Source organism: Rousettus aegyptiacus, unplaced genomic scaffold (genome assembly GCF_014176215.1).
Source record: "Rousettus aegyptiacus isolate mRouAeg1 unplaced genomic scaffold, mRouAeg1.p scaffold_m13_p_1, whole genome shotgun sequence".
Lineage (NCBI taxonomy): Eukaryota > Metazoa > Chordata > Mammalia > Chiroptera > Pteropodidae > Rousettus > Rousettus aegyptiacus.
The window spans coordinates 30,431,697-30,456,029 of NW_023416284.1; the positions used below are offsets into that span (position 1 = coordinate 30,431,697).

The following is a 24,333-nucleotide window of genomic DNA, read 5'->3' on the forward strand; positions in this document are numbered from 1 at the left end:
GTGGGGCTTGAGGATGGTAGTGGGGGACGGGTAGCATCAGGGCCCAAGGATGGAAAAGGAAGCCAGGAGCTTGGACTCAAGCCCAAGGACCATCGCGGGGCTGGGGACATTGGAAGCAACTGCCAATGTGGAGTGGGGTGATCAGACTTACATTTTAGTAAATCCCCACCCCTCGCCCTGACCATACTTTTGAGGCATGGTGGTTCATGAGGAGGCAGGGAGACCGAGGAGAAGCCACTGTTATGTCGTGGTGAGAGGAGGGTGGCATTGATGCAGACTGGGGGTGGTGGGTGGGGAGAAGGGGTCAGATCGATGAGAGATTTAAGAAGCAGAGTTACTGTGGTGAGGTAGGTATGGGAGTGCCCAAGGATGCTCTGGAGTCTCTGGCTTGGTAACAAGGTAGATGCGGACCTTCAGGCTGGGGTGAGTGTTGGGGGGATGAGCCTAAGTTCAGGCTGGTCTTGCTCGCTGCATTTGGGGAGCCTTCAGTTTACTTAAGGGAAGATATTGGGATGTACTAGGTCAGCACTGCTGACTTGGACTTTAATTTATTTAACAAATACTTATATAGCACTTTCTCTGTGCCTGGCACTTAATCTCCACACAACTCTATGTGGTAGGTACTACTATTATCCTCATTTTATTGATGGAGAAACCGAGGTACAGAGAAGTTAAATAACTTGCCCATGACCACACAGCTATTAATGAGTGACCCAAGGTATGAACCTGGCTAAACTTGGAACCCATGCTCTTAACCTTGGTGGTTGCCAACAGAGATATGGTGAATGAAGCCATGATACTAAATAAAATTACACTTGGAGATGCTAAGAATAGGACCTCAGGGAAATACTATGAAGCAAAGAGGCTTCTATGACATAGTTGGGACAAGCTGCTCCTGGCTCGCTGTTTAGTGTGGGCAAATAACTGCCCCTCTCTGGCCCTCAGTTTCCTCCTCCATTGAACAGGGATCATTATGTGCAGTCTGCTTTCTGGGAGGTCCATGTGAGATAAAGAGGAGAGGGCCTGGTGGTGGCTGAGGGGCTAAGTGGCTGTGTGCCTGGCCTGTGGTAGGTGCTCAGATGGCCCACGGTGAGAGAGATGAGAAAGGCTTCCTGGAGCTTCTCCCTGAATCCTCCTGTTCTTAGGCTTTGGCCCCAGTGATCTTGAAGTGCAGGGGTCTGGTTGCTTAGGACCCCTTCAGAGCTGGGCCCGCCCTTCCCCCCTCTTTCCCATAGAGCTGCTTGGGGCTGGAAGCCACCCCCCCCCCCCAAATCTCTCATTCTCCTCTCCTTTCTGGGAAAGCCGATTAGGAGGTGGCCTCTTGCCCGCCCCCCTGACAAGTTTGTCTGAACTTCCAACAAAGGCCCTCAGAGGGCTGCGGAGGGAGGGCCTGGCTTGGGGAACCTGACACCACTGGCCCAGGATCACCTCAGCAGCCTAGGAGGCAGCTCTCTGGCTCTGCCCACTCTATGACAGGCAGGAATGTTTCTGAGAAGGTACCTGGCCCCACAGAAGCCTGGGGGCTGGGCCAGGGCAGTTTGGGGGACATTTTTACCTGGGAGCCCCAGCAGTAGGGAAGGCAACACCGGCCAACATCAAGGAGGGAGGGTAGGGATATGCATACATTCTCCCCCACACTCCCAATTACACACATACCCTCAAACGCCCTCCCCTATTCACAACCACATGCACATGCATGCGTGCGCGCGCGCGCGCACACACACACACACACATCCTCTCAGACATGTGGGACATGCTGCCTCCTGCCTTGGACCACATGATCTCAGGGTGTCTGCGTGTCTCTCTGACTCATGTACACACCCCCGTACATACTCTCAGACACAGCCCATAGTTGGTCTGTTGCCTGAATGTTTCGCCTAGTGGCTCCGCCCTGCAGACGTGCATTCTTCCCGACTTACTCACACTCCAGGCAGACAGCCCCCCTCACCCCAACACTCAGATAGTGGCACCAAGTCCCCTCTACATTCAGGCCTCCCCGGCCACACTGCCAGCTCGGTTTCCAGGGGCAATCCATGACTGCTGCCCTGTGTCTGCTGAAGATACTGCCCAAACACTCGCATGCAAGTCAGGCCCGGCCCTAGCTGCCTCTTTAGCATCCTTGTCCCTTGATCCACACATCGATCCTCAAACACTGTTTCCCTTCTTGGGGCCACCTTCACGGGTGCGTGACTTGTGCAGTCACACAAGAACCCTGGGCTCAAGCCTCGTAATGTTCTAATGTTTCCATCTTGAAATCCCTAATTTTTTAAACAAGGGGCCCTGCATATTCATTTTGCATTGAACTTCACAAATTATGTAGTTGGTCTTACTCTTCATCACAGTCTCTCTTGACTCACTCAGCCCTTCTCTGGCTTCAGAAACTGAGAGTCTCCAGAAAGCCCCCAGCCTTTCCCACCTGCCCAAATGCCTCCCGTTCCTTTTACAGCTGAGCCTTCTCTGTCCACCCCCACCCTTCACCTGGCAGCTGAGTGTGATGGGTGGAGGGAACTATTAAGAGCATACTATCCGTCTATGCACCTTTTTCTAGTATGACCTGGGGCTCAGTGTCCTCATCTGTGATATCTACTTCAGTGTTCTTTGTGAGGATTAAATGAGATAACATCTGGACAACACTTAGCACAAAGCCTGGCATTTAGTAAATGCTCAATAAATGCTTGTTATTGCTATAATTACACTATTATTAGTGCTGGCAAACAACCATAGACTCAGCCTCTGGCCCTATATATATAGTTTAGTGGGTAAAACAGAGATACGTGTACACATACATAAATGTAAAGTAGCGAGGTGAATAAGAAGCATAGGTCTCTGACCTCAAGGGCCTTACACAGCTAACAGGAGAGGCAATCTGAGGCTAGGATCAGGGATCAGTCTGGGGCAGGTCACAGCTCTGTTAGGGGTTCAGAATGGGGCCAGGGTCAAAGCTTCGTGTGTGGCTAGGACCAGGGATCAGTCAGGGCCAGGGGTAGGACTCAGTCCAGAGCTAGTCACAACTCAATGAGAGGTCAGAGCTGGGCTCAGAATGTGGCCAGGGCTGAGGTAAGTCTGTGACTGGTGCCAAGTCAGTTTCAGTTCTAGCATTAACTCACTGGGGGGCCGTTTAATAAGCTGATAGGTTTCTGCGAACCTCTGTTTATCATCTATAAAATGGGGATATCTCCGCCCACCCCCAGGCTTGTGGGAACTGAGCAAGTGAATAATGGAAGTGTAGGATTAAACTGCTGCCGCTGCAGCTAGTGACCCCAAGCCTGGCCCCCTCGGGCTCTCCTCCCCTGCCAGGCCTGGGAGGCTGTGCCATCATCGCCTACCTCTCCAGCTGCGGGAAACCACCACCTCGGCCCAGGATCCCTTCCAAGAGGAGAGGGAGATTTCGCAAAGCCCTTTGAACAACAAAGGCCACAGGAGCGATATTTCCTCCTGGAGGCTGACCGCCCAGTGGCTCCTTTATCTTGGCAACCAGGCTTGAAGAGCCATTCTTGGAAAGAGCTTGTGTGGGGCGTGTGCGGGTGCGTGTGAGTGTGAGCATGTGCGCACAAAGCTGTTCTTTGTTGCCATCCCCACCTGAGCAGGCTGGCAGACTTGGAAGCCTGAGTCCTTCATAGGTCACCCCATCCATTCCCTAGCCTTCACACAGATGTGCTGAGCAGCCAGCAGGGAAGGGACCTCTTCTTTTTATATGTTAAGATTCTCCCAGAGGAGAGAGCTCTAGGAAACAGGAGCCCAATTGATGTCTCATGAAGAATGCAGGTTAGGTTAGGTTGTGGTGGACGTTTCACAACACGGGACAGATGAAAGGGGATTGTAGTGTGCTCAGGGCACCTCAACCCAGGGCCTTGCCCTGGCTTACACAGCCCCTCTGGAGGCAAGGCCTACAAGATGGGCTGAAAGGCTCACTTCATTCAGGCTTACCTTCATTCAGCCTGCTCTTCTTGACAAGCCAACTAGAGAAAGGCTGTGTAGCTGGTAAGCCCCAACCTATCTCTTGCATGGGGGGATACGGAAAAAGTCCCTCTCTGGGCCTCAGCCCCTATTTTTAAGTTGGGCTTGGATTTAAGTCCTTCCAACTGGACTGAGTATACGAACAGGACCACTGTGAGTGGCTGGAACTGAAAAAGGAGTTCCGTCTGCCTTCTCATCTCCTCCTCCCCCGTTCCAGCCATCAGGATCCTGCCAAGCCCAAGTGAATGAACAAGGGTGGGAGTGGGGGTTACTTACCAGTGGGCCAGGTCTGTGGATGGTCTGGGGATTTCTGCCGTAGGTTCTCGGAATAGACATAGACATTCTTAGGGGTCTTTATGTCAGTCCTCATTTGGGCAGGAGTCACTAACACTCAGCCCCCTGCACACAAACCTGCAGAACGGGGAGCTCATCATCTTGCAGAGCCGTCTGCTCCCAGTGTGACTGTTGGGATGTTCTTCCTCACGTGGAGCCGAAAACCTACCACCTCCTCATCAGGCCTGGCTTGGGTGGGGGGCACACTCAACATGTCTATTCACACTATTTTGGGGTGTCTAACCAAACTGGACCTTGAGGAACCTCACACACTCACCGTCCCCTTTCCCATCTCTCTTTGCTCCTGCCGATCCCTCCTTCTGGGGAAAGCCTATTCACTCTTTAGAAACAATCCACGTGCTGCCCTATCCAGGAAGTCTTGCTTGATTGCTCCAGGGCAGGGCAAGCCCCTCCCTCTTTCGACTGGTCTTAGCCACTTTGTACAGTTCTTATCCACACCCAGATGGAGCTCCCTGAGCAGTACTTGGCATGGCCCAGAACCTGCCTAAACATGGGTGTTCAACCAACACCGTATTTGTTTAACCGAATGTGAGGGACTAGCTCTGCCTACGACCTCAGGAACCTGGTTCCTGCCTAGTCTTGCTGTCTGGACTTGCTGTGTGGCCCTGGCTTTTTCAGGGCCTCTGGTTCCTGTGTAGAGTTAGAGGGTAGTCTGTACCGGCCATCTGCCTATCTCAGACAGCTTTGGTTTCTTAATGTCCTGCTGGGTCTTTTCTTTTGTTCAATATTCGACTCCCAGTTTCCTCAACTGTTGTATCCAGGACCTCTTCCATGCTGGGTGTGCCCAGCTGTGGGTGCAGATGGGGCTTAGAGGCACTCGTGTGGCAAAGGCCCAGCAGCGGCCCAAGGAAGTGGTATGAAAGTGTCTCCGGAGATGGCACCCAAAGATGAGTGAGCAGCCTCTGGCCATGCAGGGCCTTTCTCTTTTCTGGTCAGTCTCACTCCTGGCATCTTTAAGAGATGACGCTGGGCCTGAGGCAGAGGCCATGACATAGCCCTCTGTCTCTTCCTGAGGATATGGCCCTGTCCTGGCACAGGCTTTATTTACCTCTTTCCGCTCAGTCTTGAACACCAATGTCCAAAGTTTAGGAACCATACCCCAAGCTTTATAAGGTGGGTGAGGAGGCCTAATGTTTATGGAGCACCATCTATGTGCCAGACACAGCCCAGGTACTGGGTTTACAGTGCTGAGGGAGACAGTCACTGCACCCAGGGTGCTTAGTGCTTCCGCAGAGAGACAAATAGATAAATGATAAAACAAATACATTTGGAGTACTGTTTAAAGTTACAAAAAACTAAAACAGGGACTGGGGTCAGGGCTCAGTCTGTGGCTGGGGTCAGGGTTCAGCCAAGGAGACAGACGGAATGACCACATCAAGCGTGAAGACAGAGATGATCAGACCGATGGACAGCTAGGTGGACAGCCGGTGAGGAAAGAGGTTGGTAAGAGCCTGGAGGCAGGACCTAAGGCTCCCAGGAGAGACGGGGTAGGGAGGGGAGGTAGGATCTATTAAGCTGATGACTTCAGGCCCTAATCCTGTGCCAGGCCTAGGAGAGTAGTGTGTGTAGGGGGGAGGGGAGCACCCTGCTGGGGTGTAATTTCACGCTGGAGGGCCTGATGGGGCGTCCCAGGGACTGATCCTTTCTGGATCAGAAAACCCACTTCCCTTTGTCGCATGCAGGGCGATTAATGCCTTAACCCTTTGTAGGCTGGCCTAGGGTCCACCCTAACTCATCTTACCTCTAGCATCTTGAGACCTAACCCAGAGGCCTCTGCCTCCAGCCTAGCCAACTCCTGGATCTGGTCTGCAGGGAGGGAAAAGCTGTAACTGAGGAAAGCCAGGAGAGAAATTCTAAGACAATTTGTTCAATCCGTCCCTGTTTCCAACTTCTCAAGGCCTTTTTGCCCCTAGAGAAGTGAGCTTCTTACTCCATCTGCAGGTTCTCTTACAGCTCAGTTCAAGTCCAATCCTTTTCAGGAAGCTTTGAGTCTAGTCTAATCCATTACCACAGCCCCCCACATGTCCTGTGATGGGGTACTCACTGCCTCTCAGGGGAGACAATCCCACTAGCAATAAGCAATAAAACCATAATCTCCTAGTCCCACTGACCCCTCAATGAGGAACGAACACTGGCCGTCCCAGGTTCCCTGAACACTCACAAGCCGTGACTCCAGTAACACCTCACAGACATCCCTGGGCATTTTGTTCAACGGTGGCACTCCAGGCCTGGGCAGATAGATCATCACAGTCCCTGCCCCTATGCCCTCTCTTGTTCACCTCCTCTCTCTGTCTCACTTAAAGACCCTTGAGGAAGTTATCTTACCTTTTCTGGCCCCTCCCGCACTCCTCCTAGCTTAACTTCATTGCTTCCAGTGTCAGCTCTGCAGCCTCTCTGCTCCCAAGTTTCCCTGGGGTTGGGGAGAGGGGCAAGGACTGGGCTGGACCTCCTCTAAGCTCCCTGGGTCTCTGAAACCCCAGCCCCATTAAAAGAAAGCCCCTAAATGTTATTTACACTTCGAAGTCTTAAAAACCATTAACAAAAGCCACTTAATTCAATTATCTTCCTGGCTGGCTCTGTTCTCAGCACTGAGCCCAGGCCTCCCCTTGCGGTCCCCTCCGTCTGCCCCCCCACCCACTGTCATTGTGTCGGGCTAATGAGGTAAACTGAAGCGAGCCCTGTCCCCCCTGACAGGTTTATGAGAATTTAATAAAGCGTGGCGGGGACCAAATGAGTTGCCTCAGCCTCCGAGAGCTCATTGTCTTCCGCGTCAGCGTTTTTTGACTCCAGCGGCCCCCTCCCCTGCCTGGCTCCTGCCTGGCTCTGCCCCCAACCCCACCCTGGGTGCCTCCCAAGGTAAGCCAGAGGCCTGCGGGCCTGGCGGAGGTGAGCTTGGCCCTGTAGGCACAAGGCAATCCAGGCTGTATCCTTGGTAAGGCAGAAACTGATTTGGTGGGTAAGCCCTTGGGAGGGCCTGTATGGTCCCTTGCGGACCTGCCTCTCACATGCACCAGACCCCAGAAACTATGGAGAGACCTCTGGGACTTCTACTTCCTGATCCATGCCTCCTCTTTGCTCCCGTCTCATGGGCTGCTGCCAACCTGGGGCTGAGGCCTGGCTGGTGCCACTTTGAGCATGATTCACTTTTTCTTGCCTGTTTGGAGTGACTGGCCAGTGAACTCCCAGAGCGAGGGTTCTTGTCTTTCTACCAGGGAATAGGGTGGGGGCACAGGGCCCTCGGTGATGGCCTGGCCCCACTCTCTTCACACAAAGATCACCTTCTCCTCATATTTTCTCTACAAGGTAACAAGGGTTGGGGCACTGCCCAGTGAGCAGAAGAGACTTGCCCAGGTTCCATGGGTGTCAGAAGTGAGATGGAAGAGGCTCCCAGCCTGGAGGTCCTCCAAGACACATAGGCAGGCAGGAAGGCCCTACTCCAGAGTCCCAGGGGTACTTGGAGAAGGCCTGGCTGTCCTTCTTCCCTCACATCCTAGATAGCCTAGAACTGGCCTTTCTCTGCCTGGCCTCTCAGGGGTTCAATGTCCAGGAGTTTCTGTAGCATTTAGAGACCCAGAATTTCTTCTCTCCTCCTTAAAAGTGGCTCTTAGAGTCAATTCCTTTTGAGGCTAAAGTCTGGCTTGACACTGGGGCCTAATCTGGAAGGTCCCTAAGTCAATGGGAGTGTTGGGGAAGCAGGTCTTAGGGATCAAGGCTCAGTCTATGACCACTAGGATGACCAATCTTTGTCTAGGGGCAGGGTTCAATGTATGGATCAAGGTCAGATTTCATGTTGGGACCAGATTGAGGACTCTTTGACCAGCATCGATCCCAGTCTGTTATCAGCATCAGAGTTCAGTGTATAGGTCAGGGTCAAGATTCAGTCTGTAACCAGAATAATGGTTTAATGTATATCCACGATAAAGGATCAGTCTGTGTCCAGGTCAGGGTTCAGTCTAAGGACTGAGTTGAAACCCAGTCTAAGATCAGGATTAGGGTTCCGTGCATGAACCAGTCAGGGTCAGGGCTCAGAATGTGACCAGGATTAAGCTCAGGCCAGGACTCAGTATGGACTCAGGCGAGGGTTCCAGTCTATGACCAGACTCAGGACTTGACTGTCTGTGTGTGACCTTGGTAGAGGCTCAGTCTAGGTCTAGGGTCAGGGCACTCTCTGTGATAAGGTCAGGTTCCAGGTTTGTAGGTGTCATTTAGTAAATTTGGGTAACGTAACATCCTCGCCCCCGCATGCACACCTAATTCCCACCCCTCCTATTCCTCAGAGCCTTGACCCTCAGAAAAGGCAAAGGCAAAGTTGTGCAGTCTCGCTGCGCTGTTGTCTTTATCCCCTGTCGTGTGCCCAGGGTGCCCTCTGGTGGCATTCCCTAGCAGCTTCAATTTCCTCAGGCTTGGCCTAACTCTCCGGCCTTTGCCTTTTAGGAGCTTGGCTCTGAGGGTGTCCATCAATACCCATCTAGCCAGCTCTGTATTCCTGCGTCCCTCCACCTCCTCACACAGAAGCAGAAAGCAGAAGTCGGCTGGGGTAACTCTCACAGACATAGGGAGCTTTTCTACCTTTCTGCCCACAGTTGGGCATCTCGATCATTTTCTATTATAGGGGATCTGGAGTCTCAGCCGTGGGCTAAGATTAATGCCTGTTACTCATTCAACAGATACTTATTGAGCACTACCTTGTACCAGGTAGCACTGAGTGCATAGCAGTGAACGAGACAGAAGTCTCAATCTCTTGGAGCTCATACTCCAAAAGTTTACTTCTCCCTAATCCCCAATTCCTAGTCCACAGACCTCATCAGCAAGGCATGGGCACCAGCAGAAGGTAGGGCGAGATTCAGAACTGGGCAACTTGCGGTCCCTTCTCTCCCCTGGATTTAGAGGTTAGACTAGTCTAGATTCTGGGTTCCATCCTCCTCTCTTCCCATGCCTCATCTGGACGCATGGCTTAGCCAACACCTCAATGCCAGTGGCTTCTAAGTCTGCATCTCCACTGACCTCTTTCTAGAACTCAGGGCTGTAGCTCCAGCTCCTATAGGAAGCTCCACTGGGCTAACAGACCTTTTATCTTATCATAGCCCTTGCTTTTCCTTAGCCATATGCTCAGCTGCTCAAACCAAAATTCTAGAACTTTCTCCCAGATCCCCTTCTTTCACACCTCTTAAACTCTCCCAACAGGGAGACCTCAAAAATGAGTGTAGAACTTGTCCACATTACAGCCACTACTCAGTCCCAGCCCTGAGCTTATCTCATTGCAATAACCTCCTAACCCATCCCGTTTTCCCTCTTGGCCCTCAACACTATATTTCCCACATAAAAGACAGAGTAATCTTTACAATCATAAATCAGATCATGTCACTTCCCTGCTTAAAACCCTTGGCTTGCATCTCACTGAGAATAAAATCCCAACTCCTCACCTTGGCTTACTTAGCTGAGCAATACACCCCCTCCCCAACCTTGCCAACTTCATCTCCCACCCCTGTCTCCACAACTCTCCTTTCCCGGGCTGACACACGGAGGCCAAGTTCATTCTCACCTTAGGCCTTTAGCACTGACCTGCCCTAGACCTTTGCATGACTGACTTTTGTTAGTCTGAACTCAGCTAAATGTCACCTCTCAGGGAAGACCTCCTTAGCTATCTGAGAAGTCCCTCTGTTAAACCTTCCTATTGTGATTTTCTGCACAGCCCTGCCCATTAGCTAATGTATTTTGCCTTGCTTCCTTATTTCTTTATTATCTGTCTCCTCCAAATAGAATGTAAGCTTCCCCAAGGCTTGTTCATCACTACATTCCCAGTGTTAGGCACATAGTAGGGCTCAGGAATTATTTGTTAAATTAATTAGTAAAAAATGGTCCTAACTGGCTGCCTTTATTTCTTCCACTAGAAAGAGAGCAAGGGGATCTGAGTTTCTGGCCCTTAGTGGGCTCCCTTGTCCAGGCCATCAGTAGATCCCTCTTGGAAGTGGGGCACACTGTGTCACCCCGAAGCACCCTCAGGCCCTAAGGAGCACCCCTCCTCTCAGAAAGATCAGCTGCGTGTCTTCCACCACCTTAATTCTGAGTTTCAGGGCCAGGAGCAGGAGTGGGAGGATTTAGCCCTTATCCCAGACCCCTCTGCAGTGTCCCCACAGGAGCTGCTAAACCCTGCTCAAATTCCTCAAGGTCAGGGAGCTTGCTGCCCCTGTGGTTTCAGAATCATGTCCTCACCTTCCACCTTCCAGAAGCCTGCCCCACCACTGGTCCCCTGGAGCCTACCTGGGAGGTGCCTACAGAGGTTTGGGGACAGAGCAATCCTCCATCTTCCCTGTCAGTGTGAGAGTGGGGAGGCTGTTAGGCCTTGCTGGCTGCTCAGTGGTGGCCATGCTACCCTAGGGTAGTACAGGGTGTGAGGGGAGGCGTCCCCCAGTGTGGCAGGCCTGGAGAGATATGTGAGGTGGGGGGAGGTTTCTAGGGCTGGTTGACTGAAAAGTGGGCCCTGGGAGACAGAGAGTATTTTCTGGTGTGCCTATGGAAAGGGAAGGAACACAGATGGGACCAATGATGACCTTCAGCTGGGGGTGGCAGTGGAAAAGAGACTACAGGGAGCCAATGTCATGCTCCTCCACCTCATTCCCATTCTATTCACTTATACCATTGGTCTGTGGTCCACTGCCTTGAGCATGTATCACCTGCTCACTCTTCTTCCTCAGCCTCCAGGCTCCCACACAGGATCTGGAAGTCTTCTAGTGGGGAGGAAAGAGGAAGGAGCCCTGATGGTGTAATTCCAGGCCTCTGCCAGCAGATGGGAGAGGGGTTTGGGCTGGGCTTAGCATTCCAGAGCTAGAATCTGGGGTGCCTTCAATTAAGAAGGTGGTGGGAGAAGGGTGCGCCAGACCCCACTCCCAGGCGGCAGCAGCAGTGGCCCCTCACCTCCTACTCTATCAAGGCAGCAGGTGGCGTCTGAGGCTGCAGACCAGTGAACCAGAAGAGACAGGATTGGAGCCCGAGACAGCACTGGAGCCTATGGAGGCAGCCTTCTTTACACACACACACACACACACACACACACACACACACACACACGCGCGCACACGCACACACACACGGTAGGGGCGGGAAAGTTCTGTGAGAAGAGTTCATCACCTCTAGGGGCTAGATGTTTCAAAGGTCAGGGCCCATCGACCCACGTGAATTAATAGAGGTGATCTGGTCAACAGCTACTGAGATAGATTCACTCTTCTTCAGGTCAATGGGAGAGGGAGAAAGAGGCCTGGAGGGAGTCAGAGGAAGGGAGACAGAGCCCCAGGGCTGGTGAGATGTGCCTGGGTCTTGGGACGAAGAGCAGCAAAGCCCACCCTGGAAAGAGAAAGCCAGGCTGATGAAGCCAAGGGTGGATGGACAGGGAGTCACAGCCAGCAAAGGGTAGTGGGCCAGTGTGTACCACCATCACCGGGTACTGCTGGCCTAGGTCTCTGCAGTGTCTCCCCCCCAGTCCCCAGCTCCCTTGCTGCTTCTTGCAAGGCAGCCTCCACTTCTCTACCAGACATCCTCACTCACCTGGACAGACACAGGCTGAGCTCGACTCTGCAGGCCCAGCCAGGCCAGGAGAAAGGTCTAGGCTTTACATAGCCCTGGAGAGCCCTTCTTTCTCACCGCTCCCATTGGGTGACCCACACCTCAACCACCACTACACACACACATCCACACACTCTCACATGCATATGTGATGACAGATAGTGTCACCCTAATACTCCCACATTCCCCATCTCACCCACAGACACACTCACATATTCAACCCCCCAGTTTGACATATCTGTTTTCAGACTGGGGGTGTAGGCACCCCCAGTCTCAGACAGCCTTTTGTTCACAAAAGACTCCTCTCCTGTGGGGCCCCCTTCTAGGTCTTCAAGAGGATGGGAGGACCCCAGAACCCAGGATGCTTAGCCAGAGGCCCTGCAGTCAGGCCCTCCCTCCTGAGATACACTACTGGAGAGGATCTGACTTCAAAGGAACTTTATTGAGAATCGAGGCACGGTGGGAATGCACAGTAAGGGACACATTGAGACTTTCAGGGTCAAAAGAGCCCCTCCCCACTCACCCCTGATGGAGCCCCAGCCTCAGCTCCCCTTGTTCTAGTTAGGCATAAAGGGTGGAGTGTGCTCGATCTAGCTCTACCTTAGGTACTGTCTTTGCTCAAATCAGACACCCCCACCCAACTTATTCCAAAAGGTTATGTTGGGGTGGAGACAGGAGGGTGGGGAGGAGCAGAGGGGGAAGCCGGTGACCTTTCACAGTGTTAAGGGGACAGGAGAGAGCCCAGGCTGACACTGCTCTCCCTTTCTCCTCTTCCTCCCACCCCTTGAGGGTGTGGGCCTTGCTAGTAGGTAGTTAGCCCCTCTCAAAGTGGCTGCGTTCAGTGCCCAAATGCCATGGGTGGTGGTGGTGTTAGGGATCCCAGGTCCAAAAGCCCAGTTTCACCAAGCCTAGGGAGTGAAGAAGAGCCTGGCAGACTCCGGCTGACCCCTCCTAAAGGGCCAAGGCACTGCTCCTTCCTGGGGGGCAGTGCCTCCACACCACCGCCACATTCTCCCCTCCAAAAGTTTTAGATATGGGACAAATAAGGCCACCTGTGCCCAGCACCCAACCCTTATGAAAATTTCCTTTTTCTTATATTTTCTTTCTTCTCTTTTTTCTTGCATGGCACTGAATGGAGGAGCCCCGGACAGGACCCGGTATGCTAGGGGGCGGCGTGCTCCCGGGGCAGGTTGAGCCGCACCGTGTCGGTACCCGGCGTGTAGGTGGCTGCAGGCATGGGGGCGTCTAGGGAGAAGGGGCCGGGGCCGGGGCTGGAGCGGCCAGAGGACGCGGCCGAGGCAGCGGGACTGAGCTGCACCGCGGTGGTGTCCTGCGCTGTGCGCTCGCTGCTCTCCATCTCGAGCGCCACGGGTCCGGCGCCGCCGCCGCCCTGGCCCTGGTCCTTGGCCGACGCCGAGCGCGGGCGGGACGCGGGGCCCCGGCGGCTACACACGCAGCAGGCCGCGAAGAAACCAAATGCCAACACCAGCAGCACGGGTCCCACGACCAGCGGCACGTTGTGCCCGGGCACGGAGGAGGCGAAGGCACCCACCAGCGTCACATTCACGCCCGCCAGCAGCACGCACAGACCGCAGGCGCAGCACAGCGCTGGTGACGGCAGGCCAGGTAGCCGGCCCCGGGCGCGGCCCGGGGTCGCTCGTGCAGAGGGTTCTTGGCTCTTTCCCGCCGGCGGCATTGGCCTCGGGATACTCATCAAGATCCCTCCTGCCTCTGGCCGGGACCAGGCCCCATGTCAGCAGCCGAGCTCACAGTCGTCCTGTGGACACAAAGCGAGAGAGCGGGGTCAGCAGGGCACCTCAGCTTCCAGCCCCACTCTCAGTTCTGGAGCCGCATTCAGTACCTTGGGAAAGCAGAGGCCATCTTGGCCAGCCCCCGGCCTCTGCTTCTGCGAAACAACAACACACCCCATAAGGGAAGAGTCTACCCATTGTTTCCCCACCCAGTCCCTGACTCGCTCTGGCTAATTTTGCCATCCTCCCTTCCTCTCTCTCGCCTCCAGACAGACACAGCCCTCCACTCCCTCTCCTCCAGGAAGCTCTCTTGGACTAATTGAGTGAATGGCTGTAAAGTGCTCAATACAGTATTTAGGTGTTCATTAAATATAATCATTATCAGTAGTTCTAATTAGAGGGCAAGTGGCAGCTCTTGGGATCTGGACAACTCCCTCTCCCCAGTGATAGAAGACTTTATCAATCATTTGGTGTAGCCTCTCCTTGTCCAGATGAAGAAACTGAAGCCAGAGAAGTCTAGCAATTTACTGAAGATCCAGGACCAGGACCTAATGACCTGTGCCTGGCCTGTGTGTCCCTGCCCTAGGCTCTGGTAGGTATAGCAGTGACATTAACTTTCCTGAACATGAGATGAGGCCCTGGAGTGAGTGGCCACATGAGAGTGAGGAGCTCCTGGTGTTTCAGATGGCCAGTAAGAAGGGACAGTCCCTACATAGGCAGGGTTGGGCTGGAGCAGCTCCAAGGCCCTGGGTCCTTTGTTTCCAGACTGGGCATTCTATGAGATGCCAGTCTTCCCCCCATCCCACCCCCAGGATTGTACTATTGAATCTGGACTCAAAGCCTGATCACTAGATGCTAGAATTCCTTTCTAAGAGTCTTTAGTTTTATCTGGTTCTGGGATCTATCACTGGATTATAGAATTCTGGGAATACATGCAGAAGCAAAGGTAAAGTAATCGGCATCTAGGGATTTAAGACTTCTATTGAGAATTCTGTTCTATAACATGAAACCACAGGTATGAAGGCCCTCAAAGAATGAGATCACAGCTATGGAGCTGTGTTAGAATTGTGAAAAAGTATCAGAAAAGGGACTTGAGTGGGGATGAGAGGTGCATAATCAGATGGTACCACAGGTGGGAGCAAAGAATGCAGGTGAGTACTAGAGCATGACTTTGGCAAGTGGTTTCTCTGTACTTCAGTGTTAACATCTGTAATGTGGGTCTAATAAGAGAATCTATCTCATACGGTGTAGTGATACTTCAATGCTTTAAGCTAAATCAAATGCTTAGAGCCTAGAACATAGTAAGAATTCAGCAAATGTTAACCATGTTGTCTTTGTGCTGGTTGATAGAGAAGGGAGCTATATATAAGGTCTCAGATCTGGGAGGTTGGTCTTGCCGACTTTGCAAACAGAACAACTGGTCTGTCACTCAGGTGGAAGTCCCCTAGAGTCCAAAGCCTGTACACAGTGGGATTGGAGAGAAGTTGAAGACTAGGTGAGTGAAAACAAGGGCTAGTGTCAGGGAGAGGCAGCTTGGGTCTTCACTCTAGACACAGGTTGGAATCGGCATGGCTTAAGCAGGTCAGAGAGCCTGGGGGGCCACTTCCATGTCTGCCCAGACCTCATGACTTCAGGGCTCTCTTCCCTGGCACTATGGTGAGAGGTGGCAGTTCTACTGGGACTCTAAACAGAAGCACCTGGCTGACACACTAAGCTGGCAGGAATTCAGAAATCCCAAAATCATGGCAAAGAAAAGCACATGTCGACCTTTGAAGGCATTTACAGACCTCAGATTCTTTAGGAAGCTCCCCATTTAGGAAGCTCTTTAACCTACAGCTGTTGGTTCTGCCGGGCAGAAATAGTAACCACTAAAAAGGTATAGTGATTTACAGTTTGCAAAGCATTTCACATTCATGACATTACTGAATGGTACAACTGCTTTATACTTATTAATCAGCCACATTTTACAGCTGAGGAAATAGAGGCTCAGAGAGGGAAGTGGATCTGGGGTCTCATGGCTGGACTAAAAGGAAGACAAGACATGCTGAGGCCAGTCAGAGAACACATGATCTGGTTCAAACTGCATGCAATCTTGCTTCATCTTAAAGAGAAGGGTTTGATCCCCTTGGGGTTGGTATGGAGGTAAAGCCCAACCTCTTTTTCTATTTGCTTTCATGAGGGGCTGTGAAATTCCCCCAATTTTACCCCCTTTCAAGCCCCTCCCACCTCATCAATATTCAACACTACCTGACAAAGGCAGGTCTTCCTTCCTGTGGGGAAGGTTCAGTCAGGCTGCTGGAGAGAGCCTCTGAGGGAGAGGATGGAGCCTGGACCTTTATCTCGCCTCATAACAGACTCCTGAGAGCTGACACTGGTTAAGGGAGGGGGAGGCTCTGGGTGGCTGGAGGGTCCAAGACTCTCATATATTTTCCCTTTTAGGGAAGACTCTGTCTTTGGGTTCCAGCAGTTTTACTATGATGTGCCGAGGTGAGATTTTCTTTGTATTTATCCTTCTTGGGTTTCCTGGTGCTTCTACAATCTGTGGAATATTTTCAGTCATTATCTTTTCCCTCATTCTCACTCTTCTCTCTTTCTGGGACCCTAATTATGCACATGTTCAACCCTTTGACATTTTCCTATGTGTCTCTTAACACTCTGTATTTCTAGCCTTTTTTTCCTCTCTGTTTCTCTTTAGTTATTTTTCTACTGATCTGCCATCCATTTCACTAATCTCTTCACCTCTGTCTTCTTTGCTATAAAATTTATCTTTTCAGTTCTTAATTTCAGTTATTAACTTTTCAGTTCTAGAATTGCCACTTGATTATTTTTTATAGATTCCAGTTTCCTGTTGAAAGTATCCCTCTTCTTATCTATTTTTTGAACATATTAAACGCTTTAAAGTCTATGTCTTAAAATTCCAACATTCAGGTCTCTTGTTTCTATTGTCTGTGTTATTCTTTTTTTTTTTTTTTTTTTTTTTAGGCAAGGTAACCCTTGGTTGACCTCACAGGCTATAAGGACCTTGTCAGCTTACAATCCCTTATTTTTTTATGCCTACAGCAAAGCAGCTGGTCTTCCTAGGTGGTCTCCCATCCAAGTACTAACCAGGCCTGACCCTACTTAGCTTCTGAGATCAGACAGAATCAGGCTTGTTCAGGGTGGCATGGCTGTAGACCAGATAATTTTTTTTATCAAATGTCCAACATTGTAGAGATAGCATGAGGTTCTGGATGATGTTATCTTCCTCCAGAGAAGATTTACTTTTGCTTCTGACAGGCAGGACGGGTCATCTAGGATTGCACTGACTGAGAACTGTGCTTCAGTCTTTCTGAGTCTGGTCTATATCTGGTTAGCCAGTGCTCCCAGAGGAAAGCCCTTTGCCCACCTCCTGCCATCTCACCTGCCCCACCCCAACAAAAAGCTGGAGGTTTTCAACAGGACCACTCCCCTTGTCAAGCCCTAAATTCCAATTCTGACATCCCAATTCCATGGCCCCTGCCCCTTGCAAACTGGAAGATGCCTTAGGGGAAAAAGTGAAACAGAATATTCTTTTCTCTCCAAGATCTTAGCCCCTCCAAGCCCTTGCTGCCTTGGTGGCTCTCCCCTGTCCTTAAACAGAGTCCTTAAATGTTTAACATTTCTACTTATCCTCAGTGAGTGAGTTGGTCTGATACAAGCTGATCTATCTAGCCAGAAACAAGTCTAGATGAGAATCTGAAATTAGCACCTCCAGATTGTTAAATTAATTGTGCTATGCTGAGCACTTGCAATAACATGAGTTAAGTATTACTGTTATATCCCCATTTTATAGATGAAGATACTGAAGCACAGAAAGATGAAACTCATCCAATACCACAGAATAGCAGTGGTGGTGCCAGATTTGAAACCTTGTGTCTTGACCCCAAAGCCTGTGCTTCAATTTAGTGCAGGGCTTGTTAGGTTCCGTAAATGCTTGTTGAATGACTGAAACACAGGGAATAGGTTCTCCTCAAGGCCCTGTAGATAAGCCCCTGAAGTTAGCATTTACACTGCTCAAATGTCAACAGCATAGGAGGAGACAGGGGGTATTTTGTGTGACTCTCCCTCCAGAAGGTAAACTCACTTTGTTCCTTCCTTGGCTCAGCACACCCAGTTCAAGAAAAGCAAATGCCTGCCCAGGGGCTGAGCTTCCAAGTGCTAATTGCCAATGAATGAGTCTTATCTGTTCCTGGTTGGTGGGGTCGACTTGTGGAAATAAATCTACTCCTAGAGTCTCCACCCCAGGCAGAGAAAGAACTAAGGACCCTTCCTGTCTCCATCTTGGTTAATTGGGATCTGGGGTGCACAGGGGTGAGGTGTTGAGGTCACTCAGCTGTTGCAATTCAATTTTCAGCACCATTTCAACCTGGCGGGCTGTGGCCCTCCAGCTGGGGCCATTGCAGTATCAGATACTGTTTTGTTGTGGGTGCTCTGGCTAGCTCCATTGTGGGGTGTCACTAAATCTTTCTGGATCTGCACCCTCTGAACACATGTTAAGATTATACTTCAGGGCCAATTTGTGATTAGGTGGAGGCATGTGGCTAGTTCTGGTCAATGGATTGTGACATGCATCACTTCCAGGATGGAGTATTTAATTTCAGAGGCAGGGTCCTCCCAGTTGATGGTATTGCTATCTCAAATCCTTCAAGCCCTTTCTACTTCATCTCAAGCCCAGCCCTCAATTGCATTGCATGAGCAGGAGGAAGGTCATTACTGTGAATCTTGAGTTGCTAGGATTGGAAAAGTCCTTCTCTTCAGTGAGCACTCTAGGCTGCTGAGCCTGTAGAGATCACCTAGTTTAAATCCTTCATCTACAGGTGGGGGAAACTGAGGCTTGGAGTGGGGAAAGTCATGGAGGGAGTCTGTGGCCACGCCAGACCAGAACCGGGCCTTTCCCTACCCAGCTAGGGCTCTGACCATGGCCGTTAAGTTGCCCATGACCTGACTGAGTAGTCACCCACCTTGCAGCCCTGCCTCTGGCAGGGGAGGCCTTGTGGTTTCTATTTGAGAGTCTAGGCCAGAAGCAGTCTGGAGTGGAGGCAAATGCTCGAGGCTGAGCCTCTGGTCATTTTGATCTGGTTGGGCAACCTGAGAGGGCGGGGCCTCAGCTGTCCAAATATAGTGGAAATGATTTAACCAGATTACTATCTCCAAACTTGTCAGCCTGCTGCCCCACCTTGTATTACCTGTGGTTTGTGGAAATGGGAAACTGTTGAGAAATTATTGTCAATATATCAAAAGGACTCATAGAAATGATTCATTTATCCGTAACACCGCTATTCTTTGCTTTGGGCTGGGATTAAGTCATTCCCTTGAGAAATAATCTGCACAGAAGTTTTGATTATGGAAGAGGGGTGCTGAGCATTCTTCCTACACTAACACAGTTATTCTTCACCACAACTCTGTGAGCTGTTGCAGTCCTGAACCCTGTTCGCAGTGAGGAAACCGAGGTCCAGGAGGGAGAAGGAACTTTTCCCAGCTTCCTCAGCTGTAATTGGTAAAGCTGGGATTCGAATCTGGTTCTGTCAAATTGAAGAGCCCATGTTGTTTCTGCTACACCATAATTTCTGCTTACTGGAAGGTATAGAGATGTTTGATTATTAAAAATATATAGTAATTGATTATGACTATCCAGAGAACGAACCATCAATAAGCTTGAGGCCCAAGAAGAGTGGTCCTCAGTAGGTGGAGGCAGGAATTCTCAGTGGTGGGGAGCGGGGAGGATCCCTGTCTGAAACTCCTTCAGGTCAGCCTGCCCCCCACCCCTGGCCCTGTCCATGGGTCTGGGATGTCTGTGTTGTGCGAGAGCAGTTGCTTGACCAGTGGAAGCTGTTAGGCCTCCGGGCCCTAGGTTCCTGCTCCAAGGGCCCAAGAGCCTCTAGGTGAGGGGGCTGGAGCTTCGGCCCAGACATCAGCCACTGGTCCTAGCCTCCGTCTTCCGTGTGAGATCGAGGAACTCATTTACTCAGTCTGAACTCTACCCCTCACTGAGAACCCCTCTGTTCCCTTAATATTACCCCTTCAGGTTCCCCTCAGTCCCTGAAAGTCTGGGCCAGCCCCCACCCCAGGGACCTCCCACATCACATTACTCATCACCAGCTTATTCACTGCCCTAGAAGCTCCCAGCTTCTCCCCAGAGCCCAAAGAGATGCCACCACTCCCCTCACAGCCAATTCTACAGGGCCTTTCCCACCCCAAGTGATAGGCATGGGCATGTGTGTGTGTGCGCGCACACATACGTACACACACGTGCTGGAAACAAGGCTTGAGAAAGAAGTCTGAAGGTGTAGCTTCCCAGTTCCTACATCTGATTCCTGGGCCCCATTCCACTCCGCTACCCTTGTCCCCTAGGGACCTCATTACCCTGTCATCACACTGAACCATTTGGCCAATCCTTCATTCAACTCAGCTACCCTGGTCCCCTAGGGACCTCATCACCCTGTCATTACAGTGAACCATTTTACTTCTGAGAAATCCAGACATCTTACTCTTGACAATAACTCCATTGCTACCACTATGGAGACACGTGTATAGCACCTACTACGTGTCAAACACTGTTCCAATCCCTTTATATTATTAATTCACTTACGCCCTGTGACAACCTTATAGGTAGATGCTATTGCCACCTCTATTTTCAGACGGGGACACAGGCTCAGAGAGGTTGAATCACTTGCCCAAGGTCATAGACATGGTAATAATATGTGGCAGAGCTAGGATTCAAACCTAGGCTGTGTGTGTTCTAAACCTGTACTCTTCACCACAGCTCCACAGTGCCTCTTGCTGCAACTGTCTCTGAGCTGATACGATCCTGGAACTCTCCGCATTTTCTCCATGAGTCTCTTGCCTCCACTTCTGCATCCACTGAGAAACCACACTGCCTTACGTTAGTGCTCTTTTGCAATTTACCTTGTCTTGCAACTTAACTTGTTCCCTTGTCCTTCTGCCGAAGCTACCCAGCAAAGCCTCACCCCTGCATCAGTCCTGCTTCCTGCCTCCTCCAAGTTTGTGCCCAAACTGCTAAGCCTTGTAGGTGAAATGAAAATCACAAGCTGGGCAGCACGGCCCTCTGTGCATCCATGTCTGTGGCATGTCTTAGGTCCTCAAGGCTCCCGGGAGATCTCCCCCTTCCTAGTCAGTGCTCGTCAATCCACTTCACTGTGCCTGCATCTCCTCCTGGAGGCACTCAAGCCTCTGTCTCTTAAAACAAAATCCTCCTGGAAGCCCACATTTGCCTGTTTAACACTCTGTTCCCTTCCTGAAAGTACTGTCTGTACTCCCTACTTAACCTTCTCAAGGGTCAATGCACTCCAGTCTGGTTTCTGACCCATCACTCAGCTCTCTCCAAGGCCACCAGCTGCCTCCTTGTTGCTGAATTCAGTGAACGCTGTTCAGTTCTTAGCTAACTTGACCTCTCCACAGCATTGACCCCACTTAACCCTCCCTCCTAGAAACATTCTCTTCCTCTTGTAAATAGGCTCCTTAAACTTCATCTTCTCCAACAAAGCCCAGACAACAGCCAGAAACTGGGGCTTCATCCTTGCTCCTCCTTCTCCCTCAGGCTTTCCTCCACACATTTCCAATCCAATCCTCAACCAAGCCCTCCAGATTCTTCCCTCCAGGTGTCTTTAGAATCCAGCCTTTCCTCTCCAGTCTCACTGCTGCCCCACCTTGCCCACTTCCCCATCTATCCCTATGGGTTAAAATTCCAGCCCTGGCTCCCTCAGGTGGTGGACCTCTTGAATTTTGCTGGAGTGTAGCTGAACTCACCAGGTGTCATCTGGTGAATATGTTGCTCCCTGGGCCCGAACCATGATGTTGACTTTACCTTCACCTGGCAAACTCCAATTTAACTGTCAGAGTGCAGCTGGGAGGTCACTTCCTTCAGGAAGCCTTCCTTAACTCCCCAAATCAGTGGATGACCGAGGACTCCTGTGTCCAGGTCTGCATACTCCAATGGTCTTCCTTGAGGACCAGGATTATATCTGCCTTGCTTGCGACTTGCATCCCCAAAAGAATGTCTGAGTCTCCCAGGGGCCCAGGGAATATTCGTTAGGAAAATGGTGAAGGAGGGAATCGATTGGAGGAGTCCCTGATATGTCTCCTGCCTTCCCCGCCTCCTCTGTCTCTTCATTTTGAAGGCTCTCTGTGCCCATTTCTCTCTGATTCCCTCCTCACTTTGGGCAGGGGAGGGTGGTGGGAAGCTGAGTGGGGGGCTAGAGGTGTGGATTCCAGGGTAGATTTTTACCGAGTTAAAGAGGGGGAGGGATCAGGGTAGAACAGAGCGGGCTCAAGGCAGCCACCCTGGGCTGTCTCCCGTTTTCCTGTTTCCCTCTCCTGCCTCTTTTCAAAAAACTCTGTCTCAAGGCTGCAGGTCCCTGACCTCTTGTCTGGGCAACAGTCAGTCCCCTGCAGTTCCAGGCTGGATGGAGCGTCTCCTCCATTCCTTAAAGCATCCCCTTCTCCAGTGCCCTCTCCTTTCTCCTCCCTCGGCTCATCCCCTTGCCCTCCCTCCACCCTCCCCCAACGTGTGTGGCTTTCTCCTACCTGAGCTGTTACCCCCTGAACACGCAGGGCCAGCCAGAGGGAGGGATACCCTGAGAGCAGAGCAGGGGTCGGGGACATGTGGGGGAGGGACCCGACTTAGGGTGGGGTGGGGGCAGGAATGCCTGACTGATCCGCCTCACTTACCGCCTGGCGACTCGGAGATCCGGGGCTCCGAGGGTGGGCGAGGGGGCCGGGGGCCGGCGGAGCGCCCGCCCAGCGGTGGGAGGCGGCCTTGCGGGTTGCAGCTTCCTCGTGCCCCTTCGGCTCCCCCCTGACCTCCCCAGGATAAGCGGCGATTTCACCGAGTGTCCTGCTGCCCCTCCGCGCCGCCTTTCCCCGCTCACTCCACCGTTTCACAGGTTTCAAGCACCCTGCAGAGAACTCCCAGCCCTCCCACACGCCCGGGTCTCGACATTCCGAGTACGCGGGGGACACACAGCCACTCACTCTACAGCGGCGAGGGGTGCAGGTCGCACTGGCTCTGTCTTCAGCCTCAGACAGACTCCCCACCTTCCCTGGAGGGGGTAGGGATGGAGCCGTGGGGGCAGGGAGATTTTTTTCAGGGATGGGGCTTGTTCTCAATCACCCTCCACCAATCCTGCCCCCAGAAAGGGGTGTGGCCACGAGCCCCTTAAGAAGCGAGTCTCTCTCCCAGCGGGGCTGGGAAGGTCTCGCTGGGGTTGAAGGATGGGGAGGGAGTGGCCCGGCTCAAGGCCCAACAGGCTGGCCTGTGTTAAATAGAAGATGGGTGGGGGTGGGAGGTGCTGACTTTCCAGAACCTGGAGTTTAGCCGGAAGAGCAGCTCTTCCCATCTCCCACGTCATTCATACGCCCATCCATTCATAAACTCTCCCTGATGTGAATAGGTGCCAGGCACCCTCCATCTTGACAGCCCCCCTGTGAGGGAGGTGCTGTCCTCATCCGTCATCGGCAGATAAGGACACTGAGGCACAAGGCCTCATAGCCCCTTGCCTGGCCCCTGAGGGCAGAACTAGGATGCGAGTCTTAGCCCCAGACTCCAGTCCCAGCCTGGTCAGTCCCCCAGGTTGTCCCAGCTGGGATGTGACATCCAGAGGGCTGCCTGGACCATGCAACTCCCCACCTTTGGTGTGTTCTCAGCACCCACCCAAGGCCGGCCAGGAGCAGCCATAGTTGAGGTCAAAACAGGACTATTGGACAGAACTGATTTCCTTTATTGAACAGACCACTGGCAGGGCAGGGTCTGATGACCTGTCCCTGCTCACGCTCCCTCCAGTGCTTAATTATTAGGGAGTTCAGGAGCTGCTCAGAGGTGAGAGGGCACTTTCCCCTAACACCACCCACCACACCACCCCTGCCTCCTTGGCTCAACCTCACCTTCCAAAGCATGGATGAGGAGAAAGTATATGTCTCCACGTGGACCACTCCTGTGACCAGACAGAGGGAGTGGAGGTACCTACCGGGAGTGGAGATAGACTTGGGGAGGGGGTATCTAGACATTCACCTGCACTGGGGGGAAGGAGGCCTCAGGGAGCCCATGGCAAGGGAAGAGAGAGGAACCAGAGGCTCAGGCCTCAAGAACTCACACCCAGTTTCAAGGATCCTTTGAACCCCACTCAGTTCCTCTCCAGTGGCCATAGCTCTTGCTTTCCCATGTGTTTATTCCTTAATTTATTCCACTCTGATCCCTGACATTGCTCGGTGCCTTGCCCTGCCAGGCACTGGGGATACCATAGTCCAGCCTTGGGGAAATAGTGGCCAGGAAGGGTTGATGGTGGGCTGGGGAGGGGGACCACCCTCCCCACAGCTCAGGCTCCACTTCCCCCACTTCCACCCTCTCTACCTTTGGGCATTTTGGGGGGGGGCATTGCAGATAAGGATTGAAGATAGACAAGAGGAAGTGTTTCCTTGTCGATCAAGGAGGGGCCACCAGGCCTGAGTTATTGTTGATGAAAATGAGGTTGAGGGGAAGGAGGAAAGAAGAAGTGGCAGGGAGCAGGGAGAAGGGAGGAGGAGAGCAGTGAAATGCAAGGAGAGGAGCTGACTCCCCTGAGGCTGGAGGAACCATGGGCTCCACTGCTGGACAGTGTTTATGAAATTGAGCCCCTTTATGGCGATCTGTCCCTCCATGATCAAGGAGTTGGTCCCTGTGCCCTGTGCAGAGAATAAC

The 24,333-nt window shown here is 52.0% G+C and overlaps 1 protein-coding gene and 1 pseudogene across 1 annotated transcript; both read right to left on the reverse strand.

Annotated features, from left to right (window-relative positions):
* Window positions 1–12,336: 12,336 nt before the first annotated feature.
* TMEM275 (transmembrane protein 275) lies at window positions 12,337–22,870 on the reverse strand. The gene is made up of 2 exons (XM_036233542.1): window positions 22,329–22,870; window positions 12,337–13,648 (listed from the first exon to the last, which is right to left on the reverse strand). Exon 2 carries the CDS (start codon window positions 13,583–13,585, stop codon window positions 13,034–13,036), a length of 552 nt encoding a protein of 183 aa, XP_036089435.1. The 5' UTR covers window positions 13,586–13,648; window positions 22,329–22,870; the 3' UTR covers window positions 12,337–13,033.
* Window positions 16,674–16,797, reverse strand: LOC118605357 (annotated as a pseudogene).
* Window positions 22,871–24,333: the final 1,463 nt, after the last annotated feature.

Bases quoted from the DNA above. Each gene is read 5' to 3' on its own strand.
- TMEM275 (XM_036233542.1), bottom strand. From the start codon at position 13,585: ATGAGTATCCCGAGGCCAATGCCGCCGGCGGGAAAGAGCCAAGAACCC.